General features: G+C 44.3%; 1 protein-coding gene across 3 annotated transcripts in view; it reads right to left on the bottom strand.

The window, feature by feature from the left end:
* LOC124551002 (connectin-like) overlaps positions 1-24,708 on the bottom strand; it is a 750,563-nt gene that overhangs the window by 64,669 nt on the left and 661,186 nt on the right. For all 3 annotated transcript variants that reach the window (XM_047125840.1, XM_047125839.1, XM_047125838.1), the window contains one exon: positions 3,598-3,779. In XM_047125840.1, the coding sequence (XP_046981796.1) occupies positions 3,598-3,779 (182 nt within the window). The remainder of the gene's footprint in view (positions 1-3,597; positions 3,780-24,708) is intronic.

Below are 24,708 nucleotides of genomic sequence, written 5' to 3'. Positions count from 1 at the left end.
GTAGAATGCGTCTCAAAGGCTTTACAGTCGCTGTCATTTTATAGATTGTGGAGCACCGAACTCTACGCCAACTACAAGAGTAAAGCAGAAAATGCTACAAAAATGCATCCCACATTTCAGGAAGTAGCTACAAACAAACAAAGATACAGAGAAAACACTTTCATTTGTGAACAAAAAATTCTATTTCATTCGACATTAGTTGGTTTTAAAAATTGTGTTCGGTAAATTACGTCCTCCATTGTTGACACACTGACGAAGTCTTTCCTGAACAGAGAAGATGTCTAGGAACAACTACTCTCAAAATTTCTAGAGAATATGGAGAGGTGTGAGCTGTGGTTTCGTTTTGTAGGAACCAGGCTTCTCCCTCTTCATGGTCGCCAACAGACTGGTTTAACTTAGATTGGAAGAAGGTCTCCATCATGTGACAGTAGAGATCTGAATTACCCTTACACCTTCTTATTCGAAAAAATACGGAAACCAACACGAAATTCAGCAAAGTCGCACCAAACTGTCGCACGACGGCTGTGAAGCGGTCGTGGGTGAAACTCTTGAGGGTTTTCTGTTGCCCAGTAGCAGACGCTTTGTTTATTTAGAGTATCTGACAGGTGGAAGTGGGCCTCACAAGAAGAAATCATAACAGAACCAGGGCAAATGTTTTGAAGAATTTCCTCGCACATAGTTCTGCCAGTTCCAAACTCTATTTCTCTCTCTATTCTTGGGTAACCATCATTCTATGTGGCTGTATGTGAACTTTTTTGTGCAGGATTCTTCTTACACTCCTAGCAGAAAATTACGGAGCAGATGAATGTTTTAGTGGTGAATGTTTTGAGCACTTCTGGACGGACGTTTCCACTGTAGAACCTGACGTTCTAAAGTTTGGTACGGAAAATCGAAAAGTAACAGAATCATGTCTGCCAAATTCGTACCGATGTGAAATTCTCGCTGAGTAGTATTCTAACAATCTTCATCAGGAATATAATTCTCCGCGACAAACGCATGATACTCATCTACCCAAGCCATTGCGCCTACTGAAAGTGTCAGGTACACCGTTATCTAGCTATCCTCCGACCACTACTCACACAGCGACTTCTCCAAACACCGGAAATCTTTTTGCGTGACCACGTTCTACGCATTTTCTGTCAGAAGCCATATTCTGTGCAGACTAAACACGTCAATCATGCAGCATTTACGCCAGTAGTATGAACATAAAAAGGTGTGCATTGTATAGCACAAAAAGTGTCCCCTCGTACCAAAATGGATGCTCAGGTATGTTGTACTGGAAAATGCATGAGAAGTAATAAGTGATGTGGAGAGTACCACTAAAGGTGAACTCTTTGGTTTAGCAGTGGTCCCACTGTGAAACAGCTCATAAACGATCTGTGAAACACGTTTTTCCAGGAAACTCTGAGGTTAATTTGATATGCACTTAATTACGCTTATGTTAAGAAAGTAATAATTCTAACAAAAAGGTTGTCGCTAGTAAACAAAGAGTCCAGTATAGTTATGGGGTAGAGGGATACACTCTATAAATCCTCAGAAATGAAACCTGGCAGTTGGTAGCTACGAGGGATATTCAGAAAGTAAGAAACGATAGGTCGTGAAACCGAAACCACAGTGAAAATCAAAACTGTTTTATTTGCAACGGTTAGCTACACCTTCCAGGTACTTCTCTACACAGCCCCCGGACCGACATCTGTCGTAGCGTTGTATCAACCTTTCTATTCCCTCGTTATAGAAGGCAGCCACCAGTGCTATTCGACAATTTCCTACTCTGGACTTCAGCTCGTTGCCTGTGTCGAAATATTCTTAGCCAGCGGTTCCTTTGAGCAGAGATGAACCTCAGGGGTAGCCAATTACGGGCTGTATTGTGGGTGATCAAACACTTCCCACAGAAAACGCTGCAGGAGCATCTTCACTGCCCCTGCTGAGTGCGGCCGAGAACTGTCGTGTGGAACGAACCACATGACAGTTATGTCATGTGGATTGCATAGCTTCAGGCGAAATCTTTCGCCAGGCGCTCATACTTGGTGGGAGACGGACGTACTAGACACAGTGCTCAATGCATCTGTGCAAATCTTCATCAGATTTTCACAGTATTTTGCATTTCGCGACTGATCGTTACTTACTTTACGAATAACCCTCGTATATTCATGGAGACGATCTAGCTACAAGTGGCGCTCAATAAGTAAAGCACCTTTCTTTATATAAAAAAAGAAGAAACAGGTTGGTTTTGTACAGGATTCCAATGTGCAATATTATTCCTCACTCCTTTGGCTCAAAATACAATTTTTCAATGGAATCTCCGTTCAATGTGACGGTCTTACGCCACCTTATTGTTGGGTTGGGCTGTGTACCAGCATGATACCATTCTACTGGTCGACGTCGGAGCAAACGTTTCGCTGCAGCTATAACGTCTCCATAACCCACGTTTTGCTTCCTGTGGGGAGATCATCCTTCATTGTACCAAACAGATGAAGGTCGGCAGGTGCGAGATCCGTTGTGTAGGGTGGATGAGAGAGAACAGTCCACTGAATTTTTGTGAGCTCCACTTGGGCGTGCAATCTTGTGTGTGGCCTTGGTGAGGTCTTGTAGAAAGAGACGTTCGTATGCACTTTTGTGGCGATAAACACGCTAAAGTCGTTTCTTCAGTTTTCTTTGCACTTACATTATGAGGGAGGACATCAAACAGAATAACGCCTTCAGAGTCCCAGAAGACAGTCACTATGACTTTACCGACTGTGGGCACGGCTTTGAAGTTTTTCTCTGGAGGAGAAGTGGTTTGGCGCCGCTCCATGGATTGCCGCTTTTTGTTTGCGGTTCGAAATGATAATCATATGTCTCATCGCATGTGACGATGTTAGAGAAGTAATTGTCACGATCAGAATCGTACCGTGCAAGAAATTACGCAAAGATGGTCCACCATTGCTCTTTATGGACTTCTATTAGCCAGCGAGGAACCAAGCGGGCACGCACCTTTGAGTACCCCAACTGGTGAACGAGTGCGTCAGCGTTACCAACAGAGACGTCCTGTTGGGCAGTGCGGTTTGTAATTGTGATCTGTGTATCACCTCGAATGAGAGTGTCCACAGGTTCCGACATTGCAAGAGTCACAGCCGTGCTCGGCCTGTCGCCACTCGGATGACCGGACAGGAATGTGCGGCCTTGTGGAGATGACACCTCGCCCGACTCAACATGCTTTTGTTCACCACAAGGTATGCATTCCGCAAGCGACTATGAATATCTGCGATGCCTCGGTTTTCTCCCAAAAGAAACTCAATGGCACATCTCTGCTTGGAATGCCATTTTTAAGGTTCGAATAATGTCACCACAGAGCGGAATTTTGTGAAACTATTCGGTCCAAACCGAGATAATTCCATTATGATTCACAAATAATTCCACATATTTTCCAGCCGAAATTGGCCGAGAAAAAAATGCGCTGCATTACTTATTGAACGACCTTCGGAAACTGAGCATTTGTTTCAAAGCTTACCTTTTAGTTATGTGGGTCCTGACCGGATTCAAGCAGTGTATTGGTGGGACCTGTGTTGGGCCAGTGCAATGAAAGTAGGGGACCGTGGGGAGCTGGTGATGGCTCACCTGGTTGGCATCCTGGTGAGCTTTCCGTCACCGCGGACGTTGAGACTGAGCGTGCGGATGCCGGGCTGCGACTGGAACGCTGACCATGCCGCCTCGTCGTCTGGAGGCGTCGAGAACACCAGGCACGTGGCGGACGCCACCTGCCCGGTCTCGCCGCTCTTGCAGTAGCAGAACACCGGCGACTGAAACACCGATAGAAACCTTTACATCGAACAACCGATCACTTGTTGGCACTCTTGCAGAACAGGGGATACAGAGAGAGAAGTAGAAGGAGAAAACTGACCGGGTGAAGAGGAAGATATAGTGAGAGGGAGTGAGAGACAGAGAGAGAGGGGAAAGGGAGAGAGAGAGACGGAGAAAGAGATCAAAAATACCAAGACAAGAACAGACAGGGAAAGAGAGAAGAGAAGGAGAGAAAGTGAGCAAAAACTGACAGCGTGAAGCAGCAGAGATGTACAAATAGAGGGGAAAAATGTCAAGGTAAAGAAGGTAACACAGCCTGTGCATGTGTGTGTGAGGTGGGGCAGCGATGTGTGAAGGAGAGAAATAAAGAGATAGAGGAACAGAAAGAGAGAGGGGTGAGAACGGATAGGGAGAGAGCAAGAGAGAGCGAGAGAAGAGAGGGATAGAAAGTAGGAAAGATGAGCAAAATACTGACAGGGTGAAGCATCGAGAGGGAAAATACTGTCAAGATAAAGAAGGGGGACATAGTATGTGTGTGAAAGAGAGAGGCAGGGAGAGGGAGGGGGGAGAGAGAGGGGAGATGGAGAGAGAGAGAGAGAGAGAGAGAGAGAGAGAGAGAGAGAGGAGAGGGGGAAGAGAGAAAGAAAGGAAAGAAAGGGAAAAAGTGTGTGAACGTGGGAGGTGTAATGTGGATACAAGGAGCAGAAAGGAAGGGGCTGAGAGAGATATAAGGACAGAGGTAAAAAGAAAGATGAAAAAGGGGTCTGTATGGTGAAGGAAATAGACTGGGAGGAAGAGAGAAGAAGAGATAGAAAGGTAGAAGGAAGACGCTGGACATAGACTGGAAGAGATCGATTGGATACTGAGAGTCGAAGAAGAGAATTCGATAGACACAAGAAACTTATGACAAACAGTAAGAATTTGTAGACTGATGCGAGAGTTCAATGAGGAAACTGGACTGAATTTTTTCACTAGTTATATTCTTTTCTTTTCTCTCTTAGAAAGTTTTGTAATTCAAAACACATTTGTTTTTAAAAACATAACGTAAGGTAGGCTGCGCTCTGCCGCTGACAGGTCCTTGCACAGGTTATTTTCGTTTTATTTCTTAGTTTCCGGAAATTTTTCAGGTAGGAGCCCTGTAACCATGACGGATGTTTTACTCTTTTAAGTCTGCAACTGGCACGGCTGTATTACAGCGAGAAAGCATTAGGACGTGTTGGCTACACACAGTGGGCACCTGCGGCGGCATGTTTGCATTTCCTTAACTTGAGATGCATTTTGTACGGGCTGCTAGGATAAAACTCCGATATGCATGCATTGTGAACTGAGCGTGAGTCACTTTCTACACGACGAAACGTTTCAGAGAAATTATACGTCAAGTCCTGCTGAGAAATCATTTCGTAACGGACAGTCTCCGCAAAGAGTCACAACTAATTAAACAAATAAACTGAAAAATCACCACAGGTTACACAACCGTCAACTTAGAAACATGGTTCTGTTTCGCCAATTTTCAAAGGATTGGCACAGGGCTTGTTGCACCAGTAAGAAAGTTGTCACCATAAATCGGGTCAGGTTACCATAGTCTGTATGTCGTCTGTGCCACGATTCACCTGTGTTAATAGACTGTCTTTAACACGAGGGCTAATCGTAAAGTTTCAACTCTGAAAAAGCTAAAATTATGTAATTAATATTTTCTTTAGTTGCAGGTACACGCGTTGTTAATTCTTAACTTGAGGCAGCTAAATATCTCGGAAACGAATCATCGTACGAAAAAAGTGTTGTATGTGAAAAGTTAATATTAGTAAAGGGGACATCCGTCTGTACTACAGCTGGCTACCTGCTAACCAACTTTCTATTTTCAAATGTTAACTCCCCATTTTATTATATATTTGAATTCTACGGCAAAAAATACATATGCTTTACAAAACCATTGCTTTCCGTTTGTGGTAGATAGCGCTGTAATTGACAAATATCAAGTGCTCCTGTTTATGAAATTAAGAACCTATGCATTCCATCAAACATTTCATTTACGATGTAAATGTACCGCTTTATGTTCTAACGATTGATATTTATGTTCCAAATTTACTTAAGTGTTGAAAATTTGATTGTACACTCCAGTATGGTGGGAAACTAAATTTGGCGTGATCCAGCAACTACGACATGGACGTACGTAATAGTTTTCTGTTCCTGTCGGGATGCTTTATTTTGGTAGGTCCCTTTGCCATAGACCACTGAGGCGCGTGATTTCGGCGAGTATTCATAGCAGGTGCGCATGTCACTATCACTCTATGGATAGTTTACCTTAATAGAATAGCTGACCGATTTGGCCGACCGGTTCTAGGCGCTTCAGTCTAGAACCGCGCTGCTGCCACGGTCGCAGGTTCGAATCCTGCCTCGGGCACGGATGTGTGTGATGTCCTTAGGTTAGTTAGGTTTAAGTAGTTCTAAGTCTAGGGTACTGATGACCTCAGATGTTAAGCCCCATAGTGCTTAGAGCCATTTGAACCATTTTGAACCTTAATACAATGCCTGCGGTTTGTATTCCGCCGGTAGCCGCAAAGCGGCCAGTGCGAGGGTTACGGCGTTTTGATGGTGTAACGGGACATCTTCCTCTAGCGTTACTTTTCCTCAACAGTAGTTGTCGATAACTGTATAATTCTTCGAATTTTGGACTGGTCAGTAATATCTCAGTTGCTTTTCTGAAAACTTTCATATAATTTTATACACAATATGTTGTATTTCAAGCTAAAATTTATGAAAACGAATTATTTTATAAAATATTTTAGTCTCGATCAATAAGTACTAGTTCTGTATCTACAGTTAAATTTTTTTTTTTTTTTTTTTTAGAAATGTTTGAAACTACGAACAATTGGCACACTTAAAATTTCTACTATAAATTACGCAATACTGTACCGGTTACTACGTTTATTTCTGGATTCATTTATAAAATAATAATCGAAATCAATAATGTAACAGAAACTAGTAGAAATTACTTTGTTAAGAAAAATTGTTTAACCCTTTGGAATATCGTTATTTCCGCAGACTGTGATGGTCATAAGCATGTCTCTGATGTTATCGGACGTAGTCTTGTATTTTGTGTCAACAATGTAATTTCGGCTTTGTTAATGTGAAAAATCAAAAGACTGTATCATAAAATGTGGAAAATAGATTTACTTAAAATCAAACATTCTGTAACGACAATCTTCACATTTATGTAGATCAATCCAACCGTGAGTACCTAAAAATGTGATACTTTCAGCTTCAAGAGTCAGATCCCTAGACAAGAAGAACTGGAGGCAACTCAACATGAGAAGCTAAGTAAACTAGAAAGATTATTGTAAGCTTCCCTTCTCTCAAATTTTCACAAAAGACTGATGAGAACAATAGCTGCAAGTAGGAAGGAGAGGGTACATTACAATGGAAACATACACCGAAATCAGTCACCCTGATGGCGTTGTTTGAGGGCCGTCGCCGAAATCAAGCATTCCAATAGTTTGGGAACTCACCACAATCAATCCCGTAGGGAACAGAGAACATATTAACAGCTTATTTGCTATATATTTCAATTTCTGTACTGTAGAATTATATTTTCGATACTAAAGAAACTTCAAACATCAGTATCAAGCGTTACAACACAAAGGATAAGATTAACATCGTAAATGACTTGTAGAATCAAATGAGTTGGTTCTTGATAGAAAGACGGCCCACTTAATAAGGGTGTTTGTAAATGAATATTGGGGTTTTAACGCTTTATAATATTTATTACATTAATCTTACAGTCATAAGTGATATGCCAAATGAAAGAGCAACTCAAACAGTTTTACCAAGAATCTTATAAATGTTCATTGGCATAGCGAAGTACGCGTTGGTTGAACTTCAGTGTACCCAAGCGCTGGATAGGCCGCAAGGGACCCAATGACAGGGCTTGCTTTGCATGGTCTTCATGTTCACCTGACTTAACGCGGTGTGATTTTTTCCGTTGGGGCTTCATCAAGGATCGTGTGTACGTGCCTCCGCTACCAGCAGACCTCCCTGAATTAAGAAACCGGATTGAAGCAGCTGTCGCTATAATCACTGAAGACACACTTATCAACGTTTGGGAAGAACTCGGCTATAGACTTGATGTGTGCCGTGTGATAAATGGTGCTCACATTGAACATTTATAAGGTTCTTGGTAATACACTCCTGGAAATTGAAATAAGAACACCGTGAATTCATTGTCCCAGGAAGGGGAAACTTTATTGACACATTCCTGGGGTCAGATACATCACATGATCACACTGACAGAACCACAGGCACATAGACACAGGCAACAGAGCATGCACAATGTCGGCACTAGTACAGTGTATATCCACCTTTCGCAGCAATGCAGGCTGCTATTCTCCCATGGAGACGATCGTAGAGATGCTGGATGTAGTCCTGTGGAACGGCTTGCCATGCCATTTCCACCTGGCGCCTCAGTTGGACCAGCGTTCGTGCTGGACGTGCAGACCGCGTGAGACGACGCTTCATCCAGTCCCAAACATGCTCAATGGGGGACAGATCCGGAGATCTTGCTGGCCAGGGTAGTTGACTTACACTTTCTACAGCACGTTGGGTGGCACAGGATACATGCGGACATGCATTGTCCTGTTGGAACAGCAAGTTCCCTTGCCGGTCTAGGAATGGTAGAATGATGGGTTCGATGACGGTTTGGATGTACCGTGCACTATTCAGTGTCCCCTCGACGATCACCAGTGGTGTACGGCCAGTGTAGGAGATCGCTCCCCACACCATGATGCCGGGTATTGGCCCTGTGTGCCTCGGTCGTATGCAGTCCTGATTGTGGCGCTCACCTGCACGGCGCCAAACACGCATACGACCATCATTGGCACCAAGGCAGAAGCGACTCTCATCGCTGAAGACGACACGTCTCCATTCGTCCCTCCATTCACGCCTGTCGCGACACCACTGGAGGCGGGCTGCACGATGTTGGGGCGTGAGCGGAAGACGGCCTAACGGTGTGCGGGACCGTAGCCCAGCTTCATGGAGACTGTTGCGAATGGTCCTCGCCGATACCCCAGGAGCAACAGTGTCCCTAATTTGCTGGGAAGTGGCGGTGCGGTCCCCTACGGCACTGCGTAGGATCCTACGGTCTTGGCGTGCATTCTTGCGTCGCTGCGGTCCGGTCCCAGGTCGACGGGCACGTGCACCTTCCGCCGACCACTGGCGACAACATCGATGTACTGTGGAGACCTCACGCCCCACGTGTTGAGCAATTCGGCGGTACGTCCACCCGGCCTCCCGCATGCCCACTATACGCCCTCGCTCAAAGTCCGTCAACTGCACATAGGGTTCACGTCCACGCTGTCGCGGCATGCTACCAGTGTTAAAGACTGCGATGGAGCTCCGTATGCCACGGCAAACTGGCTGACACTGACGGCGGCGGTGCACAAATGCTGCGCAGCTAGCGCCATTCGACGGCCAACACCGCGGTTCCTGGTGTGTCCGCTGTGCCGTGCGTGTGATCATTGCTTGTACAGCCCTCTCGCAGTGTCCGGAGCAAGTATGGTGGGTCTGACACACCGGTGTCAATGTGTTCTTTTTTCCATTTCCAGGAGTGTACTATTAGAGTTGCTCTTTCATTTGACGTATCATTTACAACTGTAAGGTTAATATAATAAATAGTATAAAGCGTTAAAACCCCGATATTCATGTATAAACACCCTGTATTTATTTTATTACAACACCATGTACCACGAATGGGAAACAATGTTTTGAGTAAACCGTACATCACTTTTGGGGAATAATCAGAATATGCAATAAAAATGCACGGTTCCCATTTGAAGATATAAAGCTGACTCCCACCCACACAGGAGAGTTGGTTGGGAGATGTCCGTTGTAGGACAGATGGTTGTTCCTTTTACTAATATTAACTTCTCACCTCGAACATTTTTTTCGTACGATGCGTCGTTTTCGAGATATTTAGTCCTATCGAGTTGAAACAAACACCCTGTGTGTTTACAGTGCCAGTACACAGTGAAACGCCGGCATCACAGTGCTGTAGCACACGTTTAAAAACGAAAATCAAAATGTTATAGCTCGTTTGTGGAGTACTGTGCAATATTTTGTGTCAGACGATCGAATGACAAATGATTAAGGTGACACAAGCGCCTCCAGTATGATTAAACAAGGCTGAATGATGGCGAACTAAGTGACAGACCACCTCTCTGTCAGGGACCGGCAAACGCAAAAGAAAAGGGACCATGGTGCTCGGAGACTGCAGTATTACAAAGCACGTATAGTGAATGCATTTTCAACAACTTCAACGATGTTTTTAACATGACAAAGCACGACGCTGACTGGGTTGTGCTACTGCTCACATTCACTCAAAAATCCTATCGATCTCAGGCAGCAGCAGACATGTTGTAGCTGAATAAGACCAGTCCAGATGACTTCTTGAGGCACATAATCATCTTGGAGGAGAGTTGCGTGAATGACTACGAAACGAGAAAGCAAGCAGTGGTAATATGTGGGTTGATCCTTGCTTTTCCGAACGCCCCAGCCTGCATTGGGGAAAGTGTTCAAAAAAAAAAAAATATTCAAATGTGTGTGAAATCTTATGGGACTTAACTGCTAAGGTCATCAGTCCCTAAGCTTGCACACTATTTAACCTAAATTATCCTAAGGACAAACGCACACACCCATGCCCGAGGGAGGATTCGAACCTCCGCCGAGACCAGCCGCACAGTCCATGACTGCAGCGCCTGAGACCGCTCGGCTAATCCCTCGCGGCTGGGGAAAGTGATTCTTTGTGATTGCCATGATACTGTTATAGCACAGAATAGTAAGGGATAGGAAATTAGAAATTTTTACTGAAACTGATTAACATTGCGACAGGCAAATTCATGTCATGCCAGAGATACAGGCAGAAGCAGGCAGTGAGCCAGTATGTCAAGTGGATCATGCCTTCCCCAATTACGAGACCATCTACCGAGTGCGAATACACATTCATCAGAAACAAGACTGTTTCGGAAATGCAAAGCAAGTGAGACAAGCCTAAATGTCAACTTGTAGGACATGGTGCAAGAAACTCTATTTTTTACACAAGAGCACGTAGCAAGGAACTGACACAGCAGTTAACAGCCTGTTTAGAATAGGAAGAACACATGTGGTCATTACAAATCAAGCCTAACATCATAGCCTCATGCTAGTCCAATTTACATTATCCAGTGTTCCAACTCTCATCATGTATTGGTCATTGAGATCGATCACATTCACAATAATAGCACTCGATTCTATGATTACAATACTGTAGTGAATCTATGTCCTAGATGTTCAGCACAGTCTATGAACTAGGCAAAGTTATACTTGAGATGATGGTCTTCATCTGACTAACTTCCTGCTGCTCACTGCCTACCATCTACTGATTGAGAAACTGACTGCCTTCCAACAACACCGTATCATAGGGTGTTGCCAGCATTGAACTTCAACATGGGCGCCAGTAACATGACCTCTTCGAGTCTACAATCACGTTCAACATACAGGAGCCTCCAAGTGCCGAAACCTAGCATGCTAGTAGGGAGGAACCACAGTTGTGGATGTGGTATCGATAGTTCCGATCCCACTCTGTAGGTGCACTCTCGTAGGTCGGCACTAAGAGAGCGGACGAGCTACGCCGACCACAGCGCCCTCTAGCCGCCGCTGTAGAGCTCAACGAATACCGCTCTGCTTTCTGCTCAGTTGAGCGAGAGCAGGCGGCCTGGATAGATCGCATCAACTTGAGAGTGTGTTGGTTTGCTATTGAGACTTTGTACTACTTACGCCGGGAATATGGCCTTGCACCTACGTACTCGTCATCACAAAGTTGTTGTTGTTGTTGTGGTCTTCAGTCCTGAGACTGGTTTGGTGCAGCTCTACATGCTACTCTATCCTGTGCAAGCTTCTTCATCTCCCAGCACCTACTGCAACCTACATCCTTCTGAATCTGCTTGGTATATTCATCTCTTGGTCTCCCTCTACGATTTTTACCCTACACACAGCCCTACAATACTAAATTGGTGATCCCTTGATGCCTCAGAACATGTCCTACCAACCGATCCCTTCTTCTAGTCAAGTTGTGCCACACACTTCTCTTCTCCCCAATCCTATTCAACACCTCCTCATTAGTTATGTGATCTACCCGTCTAATCTTCAGCATTCTTCTGTAGCACCACATTTGGAAAGCTTCAATTCTCTTCTTGTCTAAACTATTTATCGTCCATGTTTCACTTCCATACATGGCTACACTCCACACAAATACTTTCGGAAACGACTTCCTGACACTTAAATCTATACTCGATGTTAACAAATTTCTCTTCTTCATAAACGCTCTCCAGCCATTGCCAGTCTACATTTTATATCCTCTGTACTTCGACCATCATCAGTTATTTTGCCCCCCAAATAGCAAAACTCATTTACTACTTTAAGTGCCTCATTTCCTAATCTAATACCCTCAGCATCACCCGACTTGGTTCGACTACATTCCATTACCCTCGTTTTGCTTTTGTTGATGTTCATCTTATATCCTCCTTTCAAGACACTGTCCATTCCGTTCAACTGCTCTTCCAAGTCCTTTGCTGTCTCTGACAGAATTACAATGTCATCGGCGAACCTCAAAGTTTTTATTTCTTCTCCATGGATTTTAATACCTACTCCGAATTTTTCTTTTGTTTCCTTCACTGCTTGCTCAATATACAGGTTGAATAACATTGGGGGAGAGGCTACAACCCTGCCTCACTCTCTTCACAACCACTGCTCCCCTTTCATGCCCCTCTACTTTTCTAACTGCCATTTGGTTTCGATGCAAATTGTAAATAGCCTTTCGCTCCCTATATTTTGCCCCTGCCACCTTCAGGATTAGAAAGAGAGTATTCCAGTCAACATTGTCAAAAGCTTTCTCTAAGTCTACAAATGCTAGAAACGTTGGTTTGCCTTTCCTTAATCTAGCTTCTAAGATAAGTCGTAGGGTCAGTATTGCCTCACGTGTTCCAATACTTCTAAAAAAATCCAAACTGATCTTCCCCTAGGTCGGCTTCTACTAGTTTTTCCATTCGTCTGTAAAGAATTCGCGTTAGTATTTCGCAGCTGTGACTTATTAAACTGATGGTTCGGTAATTTTCACATCTGTCAACACCTGCTATCTTTTGAATTGGAATTATTATATTCTTCTTGAAGTCTGAGGGTATTTCACCTGTCTCATACATCTTGCTCTCCAGATGGTAGACTTAGTAACCATTTATTAACTTGTTTTTGCCAAGAGTAAACATCTTTAATATTACACGCAGTTCCGAAGTGGTTTACCTCGCCTGATCCTATTCGCTTCCTTCATTCGGCCTATTTTGCAGATCACAGGAGCAGACACACGCACTGCCTTCCAGGCGGGATACAAAAGTGGAATGGTGTGCCAAGCACCGCGCTGGCAATGATTTGACACCAGACGCCTGTCTATCTGAGCGGCCAGTCTCATCTACTGATTTCAAAGAACCTGGTGTCTCCGTCACTGGCAAACGGTACTGTGCAACAGTGGAGCAACAACGGCGTGGAATTAAGGCGCAACTTCCGCCGAAACTCCGACAAGATGTGTTGCTGCTTGATATTAATGCACGTTCCATTATCAGTAATGTCGTAGCGCAGAAGTTACGCCAGTTCAGGTGGAAGTCACTTTAGCTCCCGCCGTATCGATCTGATCTCTCCCCGTGCGATTATTACGCATTCGATCACTTCAAAAAGGCCTTGAATGGTCGACGATTCTTGTCGAACAAGGATGTGCGCCAGGCAGTTACGGACATCTTCAGTCCATAGGACCTGACGTATTACCAAACCGATATCTAACACCTGCTGGGACGGTGGAATTATTGTCTCAGTGCTCAAGGCGATTTTGCCTGATTGACATACCGATTCTGGACTGTACGGCTTTCGAAAGTAAACTTTTTGATCGCCCTCTTATACAGGATGTTAAAAATCTTTTGGATCAAACTGAAAAAAATGGTTCAAATGGCTCTGACCACTACGGGACTTAACATCTGAGGTCATCAGTCCCCTAGGACTTAGAACTTCTTAAACCTAACTAACCTAAGAACATCACACACATCAATGCCCGAGGCAGGATTTGAACCTGCGACCGTAGCGGTCGAGTGGTTCCAGACTGAAGCGCCTAGAACCTATTTACAACTGTACAGAAACCAGATGCCGGTTGTAAGAGTCGAGGACCGTGAGAGGGAAGCAATGGTTGTCAAGGGAGTGAGACAGAGTTGTAGCCTATCCCCGAAGTTTCTCAATCTGTATGTTGACAAAGCAGTAAAGGAAACAAAAGAAAAATTTAGAGTAGGAATTAAAAACCAGGGAGATGTAATAAAAGCTTTGAGGTTTGCCGATGACATTATAATTCTAAAAGAGACAGCAAAGTGCTTGGAAGAGCAATTGAACGGGATGACAGTGTTTTGCAAGGAGGATATAAGATGAACATCAGCAAAAGCCGAACGAGGATAATGTAACGTACTCGAATTAAATCAGGTGCTGCTGAGGGAGTTAGACTAGGAAAAGAGAGGGCACCAGAAAACTGATGATGGTCGAAATAGTATGGGTAAAAGATGTAGACTGGCAATTGTAACAAAAGCACATGTGAAGAAGAGAAATTTGTTAACATCCAGTATAGATCTAACAGTCAGGAAGTCTTTTCTTAAGGTATTTGTATGGCGTGTAGCCATGTACAGAAGTGAAACGTGGACGATAACCTGTTTAGACAAGAAGAGAATAGAAGCCTTAGAAATGTTGTCCTACAGGAGGATGCTGGAGATTACATGGGTAGATTACGTAACTAATGGGGAAGTACTGAAGAGAACTGGGGAGAAAAGAAATTTATGTTATAACTTGGCTAGAAGAGGAGACTGGTTGGTAGGACGCATTATGAGATGTAAAAGGATCTCCAATTTAGTACTGAGGGGAGCGAGGGGGGATAAAACTGTAGAGGGAAATCAAGAAATGAATACATAAGCACATTCAGAATGATGTAGGTAGCAGTAGTGCAAAATTGAATTATGTGGCACTCCTTTTGTGATTGTTCCCTCTCAGTCACTATAGTTTTGCACCTTTTGGACATTGTCTGAATTATTCAGCATAGCCTTTTACGTTCTGCGTGTTGCGAATGACTGAAATCAGCTTTTTCGTGAAACCGTCAATTCCACAAAACCTGAGTTTTTAAGAGAGTAATATGATCTAAACAACCAGACTGCTTGGAAACATCACAAAAAATAACACCTGGTGACGTATTATTATTTACAGCTTTGTATTACTTGATGATTGAATGTGTAAATAGATTTGATCGTCGAGCAACCCTTCTGCAATTCAAACTGTCGTACCCTAAGTAAATTGCCTCCATTTAAGTGTCCGACTACTCTTGAGTACTTCAATTTTTGGAGTGTTTTGAAAAATGGTGACACTAAGGAAATTGCACGATAATTATTTCAGTCTGTCTTGCAACCTTTCTTATGAAGTGGTTTAATAACTGCATATTTTATCCTGTCTGAAAAAATTCCCTGAGCCAGTGATGCATTGGATACATCACTAAGGACATTATTTATTAAGCTGGAACAGAATCTCTGAATTTTGTCTACAATTCTATCAACACCAAAGGAACTGCTTCTTTTTTTATAAACAATTAATTTTGGTGACGGTTGTTGGTGCTATTTCTTTTTGCTTTAAGTTTCGAGGAATGACATTTTTAATATATTGTCTTGCTTCTTCAATTGAACCATTTAATCCCACATTTGCTGCTAAGTTTAGAAAGTGGCTAAGAAAAGTACTAGCAGCTTGTGAGTTATTACCCGCTCTAGCCACACGTTCACATTTACCTTTCATATTCGCTCGTTAGTGGGTCCACGTTTAATGGAACGTTTTTACTCCTATTATGGTACAGATTCAGCAGTTGAGGTCGCTGGATCTAGTTACTGCTGCAACGGGAAAGATTTGGTAAAAGAGAGGAAATCAAATAGGTGACAAGTAAAAAGAAATCTGGCAAAGACACACTCAAATTACTGAGTTTAAGAGGTGCATCATTTAGTTCTTTAAGCTTTGGCACATCCATTGTTAATTAGCTAATCGTGGAGATAAATGATCAGGAGGTATTGTTCTCACCGGGCCGTCTGTGCGTCACCCTTAGGCGAGCAGTCAGCACGTGTCTCTTGTAAGCTTGTCACTGGAAACTGAAGCGGCTGCAGAGTTCTATGGTAGAGACACCTCTATTGGACTCGGCTACTGAAGGAACTTTTGGAGAAGGGTAATTCCAAGACGCCAACACTTAAGTTGTAATAGGCATGTGTACATTCTCTCGCTGAGCAACTATAGAACAGGAGTATAGGTGCAGTAGAGATACTGCACAAACGATTCAAGTCCTAAAGTAGGTATAAACAGTGTTTCCAGTGCCTGGTGCTGGGACGCGAAACGCCAAAATGCCAAGATCTAATTCGCTGGTCGTAAATCGAGCACCCCAGTGTAGGCCAAATGCTCTATTTTTATTAGTGGATGGAGGTAATGATAGTACAGTGAGACAATGTGAAACCTACCTGTAAAATATTGGGATGGAACTTCCTGATTAAGTTACACTATAAAGAAACTGGTCGCCAGACAAACCATACTATCACGAATAAATAAGAGGGCGATGAACTGTGGCTGCATTTGAGATTCAATCTCTTCGAAATTACGTTCTAGTATGTATTAAAAAAGAAGGACTAATAGCGAAAGCTGTTGAGGATGTGAGTTTTCTCGCTGGCCTCCAAAGGAAACCACGCGGCTTTCTAGATCCTTATAGCTTCCGAAAATGAGTCTCTAATAATGCATCTGTACGATCATCAATATGCATACAGCAACCTTACTATACCGAGATCGAACGCATTTAAACGCAAAATTGAAATCGTGATGGGATTGTGCAGTCGCAAATTAAAAGCTCAAGTATTGTCATGAACCTACGCATAAGATCTACTCATACTTAAATGACAAGATATAAAGAATCATTAAAATCACGCACGAAACAAAACAAGGCTTGTTCCCGCTGTTAATTTACCGTAGCATAACTTGTATATGAGAGATGTTGCGGCCCCTTGGTTGCAATCGTTCATAACATATAGAAAAAGTAACATTAAAAATCAACAAAGGTATAAAAATTAACGAACTCTGATCTAAAGATGTTTTGTGTACTTATGCCAGATATTAATTACATGATAGACAAGCAAAAAGCTTTAGATGCAAGCAGACATATAAGAATCGTTGCCATTGTATATAGTCTATAAATAGCAAGTCACAATTACAGTCTCGATCTACTGATCTTTATTGCTCGTTTGGTCTTGATCTCGTTCCTCCTGTGTCATTTGTTATAATAGCGAATGTTCTTATCAGGACTTATAGGTTGATATTCAGGGAAATGTATCATGGTTAAGATTCCTGATACAACGAAAAGCAACGCTGAGCGTAAATGTACTCATTTATTAGATAATAACATACATTTGCCAATTATTAGAGATATTCCAGAAATTTAGCACAGCCGCTGCGGAGGCGAAAAGGATTATCCCTGGCCGCCATTTGATTCGCCATTACGCAGATTTTTTAAAATTTCCGTATAAAAAAAACCAACGGCCCACTCTAACCCGTAAGAAATGCTTAAAATATGGAATAAATTATCCTGGCGAGTATTTAAGTACAAAAACTTTGATTTAAATACCAGAACTGGGCCTAAGTAGAAAAAGGTAGAGCATACGATCCTGGCCTGGCTGTGTAAAACTGCGTAACTAATTGACATTTAATTTCCAACTGTACCGACAGTGAGGACAGGGTCAGTTTACATTTCTTGCGAACCTGAACCCACGTATACGAAGTGCAACAGTATAGCTTACGCGACTGTGAATTGTTTTTTAATTACATGTTCATAAAATGAACCATTTAGCCTGTAAAAGTCTTAGCTTGACCTCATTGTAAATTTTCGCCACTTCCAGGCGACATTATTTCGAACAACGTATACAGCACCGACTCCGCACTTTTATCATCTCAAACATTTTATCCCTTATGCACTACAGAGGAGAAGTTTTTGTCATTAAATGGTTTATGAGCACAAGCAGAATACTAAGAGTGTCTTTGACTTTCTGGCATGATGTGTGTACGTAAATATTATAGAATCGTACTGAAGTGTTGGCAGAAGAGCCAACACTGTGTTGCTAGAGGAGGCCGAAATGCACGCGTTTAATTACACGCTGACAGGCGTGAGGTCTGGAACAGTTAAGGGAATTAATAGTAGCAAATAAAGTAAGTAGTTGATATAATACTTTACTCTAATCCACAATTGTAGAACATCGCTCTTGATTGTACATGCTTCATAAAATAATCTCAAATGCTATGGCGCCTTGCTAGGTCGTAGCAAATGACGTAGCTGAAGGCTATGCTAACTATCGTCTCGGCAAATGAGAGCGTAGTTGTCAGTGATCCATCTCTGGCTAAGTCGGCTGTACAACTGGGGCGAGTGCTAGGAAGTCTCTCTAGACCTGCCGTGTGGCGGCGCTCGGTCTGCAATCACTGACAGTGGCGACACGCGGGTCCGGCGTATACTAACGGACCGCGGCCGATTTAAAGGCTACCACCTAGCAAGTGTGGTGTGTGGCGGTGACACCACACGTACACGCATTTGTTGAATCATTCGTGACAAACATTCTATATACTGTATGCAGTGCAACAACACGTGGACGAAAATACACTACCACACCAACAAGTCGAAAGTTCTAATCTCCCGAACATTGGTACGTCTCAGAGAACTGTGAGATCAAATAATTTTGCTATTTCATATGATTCTTTAGTGACTCTGAATTTCCACTGTTGGTAATGCGGACCCAGCGGATTGCCTCAGCGGTGCGTTATCGTCAAGAAAACAAATTAAAATCCTGGTGCAAAGTGTGAAATAATTCGAATGGTACACATGGTTTGAAAAACCAAAAACTATTCTAACCATTTATACCCTCATGCAATACAGTTCGAACAGTGAAACATGTTATGCAGCAATTACTGAAAGGTACGACTTTTCTTACTTTCTAAGTTCACTAACACAAAAACGACTTTAGCTGCGAACTCGCGTGTAATCCATTGATTCGCACTAATTATTCCGGCAAATTGAAATATAGTACACTGTTACAAGCTACCGGCCGCTGTAGCCGAGCGATTTTAGGCGCTTCAGTCCGGAACCGCGCTGCTGCGACGGTCCTGGTTCGAATCCTGCCTCGGGCATGGATGTGTGTGATGTCCTTAGGTTAGTTAGGTTCGCGGATGAACGAAAACTTCTCCTAAATGTCTGAACTCTATATACACGGTCCAGACCAGTCACATTAAAACATGTGACCACCGACTTTGTTGGACGTCAAAGTACGATAACCACTCATAGACGGAATTTCCAACAATGAAACGTCTCGGTGATTTGGAAGACAATGTAGTGGTGGCCGTAATGCGGAAATGAAAGGATTAATCTGATCTCTAAGAGACAATGATCTTTGGCTTTCGGACCAAGGGCTGAAGCACTTCCGAAACGGCTAAATTTGTAAACTGTTAGTGTGCGGCCGTGATTAAAGTACACCGTGCAAAGCAAAGCGGTTCTATCTTGAACTAGCGCGGAGCCAAGTGTGTTGCGCCACAGGCAATAGATGACAGAGGTAAACGATGGCTGCAGGGATATGCACAGGCGAATACAAGTGCAGCTCTTGAACAACAGGCAGCCCAGATGAACCAAGGGGCTTGCAGCGGTGTCTCCTCAACGACCGTTCAGCGAACGTTGCTGCGTATGGGCTTCTGCAGCAGACAACAGGTTCATGCATCCACGCTGATTGCTATTCGTGGCCCCGAAGGCAGTAATTTTCACGCCAGTTCCGATACTGGGCTTTCACTGACTGGCAACGACCTTTTCACACGAATCGTGTTTTACGAGGTGCATTCAAGTTCTAAGGCCTCCGATTTTTTTTCTAATTAATTACTCACCCGAAATCGACGAAACTGGCGTTACTTCTCGACGTAATCGCCCTGCAGACGTACACATTTTTCACTACGCTGACGCCATGATTCCATGGCAGCGGCGAAGGCTTTTTTAGGAGTCTGTTTTGACCACTGGAAAATCGCTGAGGCAATAGCAGCACGGTTGGTGAATGTGCGGCCACGGAGAGTGTCTTTCATTGTTGGAAAAAGCCAAAAGTCACTAGGAGCCAGGTCAGGTAAGTAGGGCGCATGAGGAATCACTTCAAAGTTGTTATCACGAAGAAACTGTTGCGTAACGTTAGCTCGATGTGCGGGTGCATTGTCCTGGTGAAACAGCACACGCGCAGCCCTTCCCGGACGTTTTTGTTGCAGTGCAGGAAGGAATTTGTTCTTCAAAACATTTTCGTAGGATGCACCTGTTACCGTAGTTCCCTTTTGAACGCAATGGGTAAGGATTACGCCCTCGCTGTCCCAGAACATGGACACCATCATTTTTTCAGCACTGGCGGTTACCCGAAATTTTTTTGGTGGCGGTGAATCTGTGTGCTTCCATTGAGCTGACTGGCGCTTTGTTTCTGGATTGAAAAATGGTATGCACGTCTCATCCATTGTCACAACCGACGAAAAGAAAGTCCCATTCGTGCTGTCGTTGCGCGTCAACATTGCTTGGCAACGTGCCACACGGGCACCCATGTGGTCGTCCGTCAGCATTCGTGGCACCCACCTGGATGACACTTTTCGCATTTTCAGGTCGTCATGCAGGATTGTGTGCACAGAACCCACAGAAATGCCAACTCTGGAGGCGATCTGGTCAACAGTCATTCGGCGATCCCCCAAAACAATTCTCTCCACTTTTCTCGATCATGTCGTCAGACCGGCTTGTGCGAGCCTGAGGTTGTTTCGGTTTGTTGTCACACGATGTTCTGCCTTCATTAAACTGCCGCACCCACGAACGCAATTTCGACACATCCATAACTCCATCACCACATGTCTCCTTCAACTGTCGATGAATTTCAATTGGTTTCACACCACGCAAATTCAGAAAAAGAATGATTGCATGCTGTTCAAGTAAGGAAAACGTCGCCATTTTAAGTATTTAAAACAGTTCTCATTCTCGCCGCTGGCGGTAAAATTCCATCTGCCGTATGGTGCTGCCATCTCTGGGACGTATTGACAATGAACGCGGCCTCATTTTAAAACAATGCGCATGTTTCTATCTCTTTCCAGTCCGGAGAGAAAAAAATCGGAGGCCTTAGAACTTGAATGCACCTCGTATGATCCAACAGACAGATGGCCTTTGGTGGGTACGGTGTGAAACGCCTGATAGCAAACATCCTGGATCAATCGTGCTAATTGTCTAGGCCAGGTCCAAGGAGGGAGCGTTATGGTCTGGCGAATGTTTTCGTAGCACTACCTGGGTGATCTCGTCATTCTGGGAGGCACAATGCATGAACACAAGTATGCATCTATCTTTGGGGACCATGTCCACCCCTAAATGCAGTTTGTTTATCCTCAGCACTATTTCATGTACCACCAGGACATCAATACCTGTCACACATCTCGCAGTGTACGTGCGGGCTTAGAAGAGGGCCAGGATGAGATAGGCATTCTCCCATGGCCTCCAAAATCCACAGATTAAAATCCAGTCGAGAACCCGCTGGACGACCACGTTTGGACTGGTTGCGCCGTGGATCCTCAACCTAGCGCGCATGGTCCCATATCCATTCCAGAACTTCATTGACTCTCTTCCTGGACATGCCGCAGCGGTCCGTGCAGGCTTCTGACACGTGGTCACATTAGCGTGTTTGGACAGTGTATATCTCAATGGTAGTCAAAGGTGTAAAGTAACATCTCTCCTCAGCAGCTCCAGTCGTGCGAACAAGCAAATTACTTCCACACATAGAACTGTAGTCGAAGGGACCCACAGCAAGAGCCTTTGAGTTTGAACTAACTGACGGATAAAAAAATTGCCGCATGAAGAAGGTGTTGCTTTACATAAACGAAATTTGGCTGGCGTGTTTCTACGTTTCAAACATGACGTCTATTTAAATTTCGCGAGAGGCGCGTAACAATGGCGCTAGTAGCTTCTCTGTGAGGATGCTAATGAGCTTTGCTTTAAATATACGCTGTAATGGCCATGATCTTCAGTTACCTTTGAAACTGGAAGGGGTGAGCTGATGTTAGTCAACCACATACACAAGTAAAAAAAAAGAATGTTGCATTACCTCGGTTCTCAGAGTTCCGGAACCTGTACAGAAAATTGGACTAGAGATCAACATAAACATCATTTCCGCCCTTTTTATTGCTCATGAAAACCATACAATGCATGTTGTACCACCACACAGCGAGGCCTTCAGAGGTGATGATCCAGACTGTTTTACGCACCGGTACCTCTAACAATCAGTAGCACGTCCTCTTGCATTGATGAATACCTGTATTCGTCGTGACATACTATCCACAAGTTCATCAAGGCACTGTTGGTCCAAATTGTCCCACTCCTCAACGGCGATTCGGCGTTGATCCCCCAGAGTGCTTGGTGGGTCATGTCGTCCATATACAGCCCTTTTCAGTCTATACCAGGTATGTACGATAGGCTTCATGTCTGGAGAACATGCAGGACACTCTAGTCGAGCGATGTCGTTATCCTGAAGGAAGTCATTCACAAGGCACTAATTGTCATCCATGAAGATGAATGCCTCGCCAATATGCCGCCGATATGGTTGCACTATCAGTCGGATGATGGCATTCACTTATCGTATAGCCGTTACGGCGCCTTCCATGACCACCAGCGGCCCCACGTAATACCATCCCAAAACAGCAGGGAACCTCCACCTTCCTGCACTCACTGGGCAGTGTGTCTAAGGCGTTCCGTCTGACCGGGTTGCCTACAGACATGTCTGGTTGAGGGTACTCATCGGTGAAGAGAACGTGATACCAATCCTGAGAGGTCTATTCGGCATGTTGTTGGTCCTATCTGTACCGCGCTGCATGTGTCGTGGTTGCAGAGATGGACCTCACCACGGACGTCGGGAGTGAAGTTGCGCATCATGCAGCCTATAGCGCACAGTTTGAGTCGTAACACCACGTCCTGTATTTGCACGGTAAACATTATTCAACATGGTAGCGTTGCTATCACGGTTCCTCCGAGCCATAATCCGTAGGTAGCGGTCATCTACAGTAGTAGTAGCCCTTGGGCGGCCTGAGCGAGGTATGCCATCGACGGTTTCTGTCTCTCTGCATGTCCACCATACCTGAACAACATCGCTTTGGTTCACTCCGAGACGTATGGACACTTCCCTTGTGTTCCTTCTGCGATACAGCAGAAAGACTTGCCAAAAATGTAGCTACAGTGCACGATTGCTGGCAACGGTGTTCCCGAGAATGTACGCTCGCAAGAAGAGCGGACACCGGACGGTTACGTGGAACTACCGAGCGGGAAGACCATCGTGGGAGGAGTACGGCTCTGGCGCATCATATTGCATCTGCAGCAGCAATTTGAGCAGCAGTTGGAACCATACTGACACAACGGACTATTAAAAATGGTAGTTCATGGACAGCAAGGAGACAGAAGCCTTTTAGCGTGCGTTCCCACTGACCACAAACCATCACCATTTGTGACTTCAGTAGTACCAAGCGAGATCTGTGTTGTGTTTCCCGATGCCAAAGTACGGGTGTTGACTGGGAGGAGGCCATTTGAGGGTCTGTAACCAAGCAGTCAGCGTACTAGGAAGCTGGACCTGGTGCTGATCTGGTGTGCTTTTTTGTTTTTTTTTTTTTTTGTTATGAATATTTACTATCAAAAACAATCTTGATCACAATTTATTTATTGCGGTGACCGGTTTCGACCACTACTGTGGTCATCTTCAGACCAATGGGTAAGATCCTGCTTCTGAAGGAGGTTCTTACTCATTGGTCTGAAGATGACCACAGTAGTGGTCGAAACGGGTCACCGTAATAAATAAATTGTGATCAAGACTGTTTTCGATAGTAAATATTTGTAATAGGTTTATCACTGTCACCCCCATTTAAAAGTAATTTTTGGTTATGGTTTGCGGACGCAGAAATGCTACAGGATTAAGCGCGTATTCTGTGGCTTATGGAAGGGTAAAAAACAGAATGTTAAATCAGCAGCAATGGGAGCTAAACTCAAAAAGGAGGGAAATTAAAACCGGAAGGAAATCTTACAAAACTACTGTTGAAGGAGGGGGGGCGGGGGGTTATTATCCCCAAAAAAAGGGGCGTGATGTCATCTCACTGACACTGATAAACTCGAGAACGCGATCGCCTGAGCGCGTGTCATCTGGTAAAAGGAAAGATATATCAGACGACAGCTGTAGACGGGCGCGTAACGGAGTAAAATAGGGGCACTCAAGGAAAAGGTGTCTCACCGTCCACGGTTGAGAGCAGTGGGGACGAAGAGCGGAAGGATCGTCACTTAAAAGATGGCTATAAAGACAGTGCCCTATCCGGAGTCTAGTTAAAATTATCTCCTCCCGACGACGAGGCCGGAAGGAAGAGGTCCAAGCAGAGGGAAAAGGTTTCACGTCCCGTAATCTATTATCGGGAAGTGGAGACCAATGTGTGTACCGCAAAAGATCAACACGACGACATAAAACGGCCTTTACATCGGCATAGGGAAGCATGCGAACATCGGGCCGAGGAAGAGGGACTGCAGCCTTTGCCGCTATATCGGCTGCCTCGTTTCCGCGGATACCAACTTGCACTGGGATCCAGAGGAGTGCAACAGAGAGCCCCCCCCCCCCCCCCCCCCCGCAAGTGGAGCATGTGGAGGCAGTCCTGAATCCGGTGGACCAGAGAGTGGCCGGGATAAAGACCTTCGAAGTTGAGAAGAGACTGAGCGAATCGGAGCATATAATATACTTTAGCTGCTTATGGCGACGTATTTATTGGACA

This window comes from Schistocerca americana, chromosome 9 (genome assembly GCF_021461395.2).
Source record: "Schistocerca americana isolate TAMUIC-IGC-003095 chromosome 9, iqSchAmer2.1, whole genome shotgun sequence".
Taxonomy (NCBI): Eukaryota; Metazoa; Arthropoda; class Insecta; order Orthoptera; family Acrididae; genus Schistocerca; species Schistocerca americana.
Note: the sequence above shows the minus strand (reverse complement) of the source record. Positions and strands in the feature narration are given on the sequence as shown.